This window comes from Cornus florida, unplaced genomic scaffold (genome assembly GCF_030987335.1).
Source record: "Cornus florida cultivar Cherokee Brave unplaced genomic scaffold, ASM3098733v1 CherokeeBrave_3.0.0_Hap2_Chr08, whole genome shotgun sequence".
Taxonomy (NCBI): Eukaryota; Viridiplantae; Streptophyta; class Magnoliopsida; order Cornales; family Cornaceae; genus Cornus; species Cornus florida.
Window position 1 is genome coordinate 20,010,944 of NW_026775578.1, and position 6,849 is coordinate 20,017,792.

General features: G+C 32.5%; 1 protein-coding gene across 1 annotated transcript; it reads left to right on the top strand.

The window, feature by feature from the left end:
• The first annotated feature begins 343 nt into the window (after nt 1-343).
• Nucleotides 344-3,538, top strand: LOC132270655 (uncharacterized). Its single transcript, XM_059771835.1, has 2 exons — nt 344-1,010; nt 2,688-3,538. The coding sequence occupies exons 1-2, from the start codon at nt 489-491 to the stop codon at nt 3,414-3,416; spliced, it is 1,251 nt and encodes a 416-aa protein (XP_059627818.1). The 5' UTR covers nt 344-488; the 3' UTR covers nt 3,417-3,538.
• The last annotated feature ends 3,311 nt before the right edge of the window (nt 3,539-6,849 follow it).

Consider the following 6,849-nt stretch of genomic DNA (forward strand, 5'->3'; position numbering starts at 1 on the left):
TGGTTTATATATATATTTAAAATTTTTAAAAATAATCTTTATTAAAAAGTCAATTTATATAATCTTATCAAATTTAATGCTAAACAAATAGTAACTTGGTATTAATGCATAATGAAACATCGGGTCTAACATTAGACTCTTATTGAACGGAAAAATTCCTTATATAATATATTATTAATGTCTGTATAGGATATTTTTATTTATTTATTTATTTGCATTAGAGCCACAAGGCCCACAACAAGATTTAAACAACATTTTATTTATTTTTGGAATTGAATTAAAATTAATTTGAATTCATAATGTAATATTCATAATTCACTAAAACTTGAATGTAACGGGAAAATACAAATGGCGAAAATTCTCCTCAGCCAGGAATATTCAAGCATTTGTATAAATAGAAACAAAGTAGTTCATTTTCCTCCTCTCCTGATCCTATACACAAACACACACACACACATAAATATGATCAGCTAGCAAAGAGATCGAAAATGCCCTCAATGATGTGGAGAGTAATGGAAACAAGAACAAGTCCAGTACTGGTGGCGCTTAGCCAGGGTAACATCGATGGTGCAAAGAATCTCATCAGGAATAATCCGGAACTTGCTGCTCAGAGAATTATGTGTGTGGATGGTTTCAGTACTATTATGCACCTCGTCTGTGTATATGCTGCTGCCGAAACTGTGCAGGCACTGGTTGAGATTACACCTGATTATCTGTGTTTACTGCTTACAGATGATCAGAGAAGAACCCTTCTTCATATTGCCGCAGGGGAAGGCAGAGAAGAAGTCGTGAGGGTATTAATCACTGCGTGTCCCAGGTCCATCCAACGGTTGACTTCTCAGGCAGAGACTGCTCTTCATGTCGCTCTCAAAAACGGCCATTGGGGCTGTTTTCGAGTGTTGATGGAACAACTTCAGAACCTCAACCCCCAGTGGATGGAGCTTCTTAACCGCCAAGATTTTGAGGGCAACACTCTTCTCCATACTGCAATTTTGCATAAGCAAGTCGAGGTCCCCTCTCTGTCTCTTTCCAAATTCCAACTGTAATGCACATTTACTCATCATATCTAATACATACCTGGGTGTGTATATACAACTGCATAATTAATGTTATAGAGCATATTTTATTATGTCATATAATTATTGTAAACTCTGCATATACTGTTCATTTGCGCGCGCGCGCACACGCATATATATATATAATAGATCATACATGGATAACCTCTTGCATTGAGATATTTTTTTGGCTTGATCAGCCGACCTGATCTAGGTAAAGCTAGAGGGCACTTTCTTGGGAAGCTTCCTTCATTTTATTTTTATTTTTATTTATTTATTTTTTTAATCTTGAGGTACAGAGTAAACATTATTTTTGGAGCAGAGATGTTTATTTTGGACTATTATTCCATAAAACAAATTAGGAATTACTTGTTTTTAAAATTAAAAAGGGGGACTAGCTAGTAATTTTTTAATTTTATATTGAGCAGAGGGCAAAGTACAAAAAAAAACCTCTCGACTTGTAATCTTTTTCAGTAAACCTTCTGTCTATTTTTTTACCAAAGAGTATATCTTTCTCAACTTTTAACCTTTTTCCAATAAATCCCATGTCTAATTTTTTTACCAAAAAACCCCCCTCAACTATCTGAAGGGGATAAAAGAGTTGATATTTGGACTAAAATGCCCTTTTATTTAAATCTTAATTTTTTCGAATTTTAAAAATTCATATCTCACAAAATCGTACATTTAAAAATTGTAAATAATATATGCACGGAAAGGTTATGAAATAAGAATTCCAGAAATATAATATTTGTACAACAAATCTTCTTAACCAGAGAGAAATAGACAATCTAAAAATCTACTCTAACAGTCTTATTTATTCGAGATATTTACAAGAAAAATTTTAGAATTATTTATTTACATATGGAGCCGAATATATAAAAAAAATTAGCCCCAACAGAGATCGATTTCATAAGATATAATATTTTACGTCAAAGTATTTTCATTCTTTTATAAACTCACCATTTGAAAAAATATAAAAATGAATATTTGGTCTCTATTGGGGCTAATTTTTTTTATATGTTATGCTCCATATGAAAATGAATCATTCTGAAAATTTTCTTGCAAATAACTGGAGTATTTTATAATATATATATATATATATATATATATATATATTCGATCTCTATTAAGGCTAATTTTTTTATATGTTATGCTCAATTTTCTTGTCTATTTCTCTTTAGTTATGAAGTTTTGTTAAACAAATTTTATATTTCTGTAATTCTTATTTTATAAACTTTCCGTGCATATATTATTTATAATATTTGGATGTATAATTTGTGAGATATGAATTTTTGAAATTTGAAAAAATTAAGATTTAAATAAAAAGTCATTTTGATCCAAATATCAACTCTTTTAGGAGATTTTTTGGTAAAAAATTTGACAAGGAGTATTTATTAGAAATGGTTACAAGTCGAGATTTTTTTTAATAAAAAATTAGACGTTACAAGTCGAGAGGGTTTTCTATACCTAGATAGAAAATTGAATCAATTGGTTGATATTATTTATTTTCTTTTTCTATAGTCGAATAAAATACAATGTTCGGCCGTATTATATTGGCCAGTTTCACAGGCCTATTTGTGGATATTGAATGCAATTCTAATTAATTATATACCATTTATCTCTGTGATTTAGATCGTGAAACTGTTGGTCTCTTACAAGCATAGAAATGGTGATCGTGTGGTGGATGTGAACTCCATAAATAATTCGAGTTTAACGGCATTGGACCTCCATTACCAAAAAATGTCTGATGAAAGCGACAAAGAAATCTGTCACATTCTTCATGAAGCTAGAGCCAAGAAAGGACAACCATGTTCACAATCAGATTCAGTAGTACCGATGGTTACAGCGAAGATGATGATGCAGGAAAGCATGGAGCTGATGAGGAAATCGTTGTTGCTGGGTTTTTTTATTTTTTTAGCAAGTGCTGCTTATCAGTCTCTCTTCAATTTAATCAAGCTCTATCCAGTAGAGCAGACTGTTGAAATTTTAAGCGTCAGTTTTGAAGATATAATAAGGTCTCCTAACCAAATACCGGAAGTGTTCTATGCTGTCATGACTAACACGCTCGCATTTTTGGTCAGTCTGGTCGCCATTTTTCGCACCTTCTGGTCCATGGCTACTAGTAAATGGTCACTTTGCTACCATGCAGCTCCCTTGTTGGTCGGCGCCGCAATACTAGTCAATTATGGTCTTGCTGCCAAGAAGACCATGCCCAACTTCTTGGTGACTATTGGCGCTCACCAGATTCCAAGTTTCTGGGCCATGTGGTGCTTGTTCGATTTCCCTTTAATTTTCCTTGGGCTTGCAGCATCCCTTATGGTGAAACTGATTTATTTATATATCAGCTACCTATGTGTCTGATCAATAGTGAAAGCATGTTTATTATAATAAGGTTGTTATGTGAAGTATAAAGTTATGTAATACACTTACATCGAATATAAAACGTTCATGTAACATATTGTATAGTGTGTTGCAACATTATAAAGCTACTAAATTAAGAATTTAACATTATTTACTTAATGCATTCATCAAATTTTGGTCTTTTAGAACAACTCATAATTTCCTATCGAGACATGCAATTCACTCATCCTATATACACTGAGATATTTCTGAAAAATAATCCTAGAAAGTGAGTGCCCAAAGGAAATTCGTATTACTGACCTACAAGTTGAGAACTCTTTGCCATTTAGCATATTCTCGTGAAATTTGTATTTATAATTTAAAGTTGTTAGCAATAGAAAATCATAATTCATTCAGTTATATTAATTGCAACTATTAGTTTGCCAGACCTTGTTGAAGTGGTATGCCTGGGACATGTCATTGTTGGGGCCAGTGCAATCATATTATATATAGAGTTTCATCATATTATAAGCAATTACAGTCACTTTCTTGAATATTAAATGTTTTAAGGCTAAGAATACCAAAGTAGAATTTCTCGGACTTAAAAGGGTCCACACGGTCTAATAATACGAATGGTTGAATTTCTCAAATTTGGGGCTCCACGCGACAACATCTTTTTAGTGGGGGCCATTTTGGTCGCATGTGACCTCTCTTGTGGGATCCTCGTCCCTACATTTCGTTTCGCAATGTGAATTTCTAAACTTACTGGGATATAAATATTTTTTTATTTACTGATATTAGTATTTAGTTTTTATTTTACAAAAAATATAGGGATAATTTAAAAAAATTGGAATTTGTAGGTAAAAGGTTAAAAAAATTGGATCAAACTTCAATTTTCCAAATAAATATAGTTTTATGAAAGGCTACCGTGGACATGAAAATTTGTTGTAAAATGACTCAACTGCCCTTTCTCTCTCTTCAATAGCGGTGAAGATGGGTTCATAACTGTGACGTAGCGGTGAAGATGGACTCATGTGTGTGGACTGCCTTGCCATCTCTCACCTCTCCTGCTTCTGCTCTTGTTCATAAGTGCCCGGATGTGAAATGATGCGAGCAAGTTGCTTGCTTTCGAAATTACAAGCATTGACTTGCTCACTTTTATACCACATGGGATAAATATGGGATATTATGTTTATCGGATGAAATCTAAGGAATTTTATTTTTATTATTTTTATTTTTTTTTATTTTTTACACTTTTGCCTAAAATCAATTATGTAAATTTTTGAGATTGTTGTGCATGTGCAAAGTACATGTATGATATTTATTTATTTATTTTTGGATTGTGCGCCTGTGTATGAATTTTATAGAATATCTTAATGCGGATTTAAACCCTTTTATTATACACCATATTGTTTTATGAAATAATAATTATATTTGTTTAGGTGTTGTGATACCCTCATATTTTCAGATGCGGGTTGGCCAGGCCCATGCCCGAACACCTAAGAATATAAAAAAACAAATAGCAATAAATGAACTCATAATACAATTATGAGAAACAGGAATAAATAAAAATTGCTGAAGAAAACTAAAATGATAATCCAAAAATGAAAACCTCATAATAATTTTTTATATATAAGAACTATTCTGGTACATCCAATACAAATATAACTCGGGAATCCACCTAGTGGACCCATGTTCAAAACCTAACTGAAAATACACTAAACCAAAAAGGAAATTAAAAACTAAATATAAACAGCAGTCCTACGCAGTCGAAAGGATGAGTGACAATCTCTGCTCAGCACAAACACGCTCTAAGATTAGAACCATCTGCTACCTAAAAAATAATAGTGGGTCGGGCCCACGAACAAGTTCCATTCTAACTACAATCTAAACAGAGACCCGATACGCAGATACATCCTAGATATCTCAACAACAGCTATCTAGTCCATACATATATATATATATATATATATATATATCTACACTAAAGGACTCTCACTAGACTACAATGGGGATCTCAACCTGAATAGAAGGCAACATGCAAAAACGCACCCAAAGGTGGGCACGAGTACCTAGACCTAACAGGGTATACCTCAATCATCATAACCAGCTATGCATCCCCATGCATATATGCTCCCTAACCAACGATCCTGAGATTCAAGCTCATATCGTGGTACCATAAATATATATTTAAAGTCTGTCCAAAACTAGAATATGTCATTCAATTGTTCATTAATCTGATATAAGATTTCCAATCCAGTTAGTCACTCAACTTATTCAGTTGATCCGACTTAACTATAAATAACAATAAATCTATGAAGTCACTCAACTTATTCAGTTGATTTGACCTAAATATAAGTAGGATTCAATTTTTACAATCCATTCCCTTATTCCAAGAAGGTAGGACTTAACGTTTTGAGCCAACCCATCCCTAGTATGCTATCGTCCCATACCGGTGCATACAATCCATAACATTCATATAATTGACAGAATTTATTATAATCATTCAACAATTAAAATCCAACACATAAATCCATGTAATTGATAGACATAGTCTAGCAATTAAAGTCCAAATCAATAATCCAAATAATTGTAGAATAAAGTATAATATTTCAGCAATTAAAATCCAAAACCTTAATCCATGTATTTACAGAATAAAGTTTAATATCTCAGCAATTAGAATCCAGAGTAAGCATAAATCAAGTCCGATAATTAAATGACCATATTATGCATCCAAAACAAGATTTATAAATCATACTATAGTCCGTTAAATTGTTAAAACAAAATTACACAATTTAATCATTTCTATCCGTTAACAGTACGCAAGATTGTTTAAACTTCCCTACTGTTAAATCCGTTAGCATAAAAATATTAATTCTATCATGTGGGTTCTAATACAACCTAATAGTATGTTTATAGTCTACGCTATAGTCCATTAAATTGTTAAAATAAAATTACACAATTTAATCATTTCTATTCGTTAACAGTACGCAAGATTGTTTAAACTTCCCTACTGTTAAATCCATTAGCATAAAGACTTTAATTATGCAATGTGGGTTCTAATATAGTATAATATAATGTTTAGAGTCCCTACAAATCACCCAAAACAGTCCAGGAACTTCAAAAACCCAAAACAGACCCTTAAACCACGTCATGTAGCAAGTTTGGCATGAGAGAATGCTCTCATAAGTTGAGAGCCTGCTCTCAACCATAAGGAGCCAGCTCCCACTGTCGGGAAACGTGCTAGTTTTAAAAACTTTTCGAGGGATTTTAATTCATAGATCTTGATTCATTACATAGAGACAAGTTTTATGCAAAAATAAAACATGATGTATCATTCAATTAAAAGATTGAATACTTACATCAAGGTTTGAGTAAACCTTAGATCTCTCCTCTAAAGTGAATGTTCTCACTTATTGTAGATCCCTTTTGCTAGACACCTTTTCCATAGATC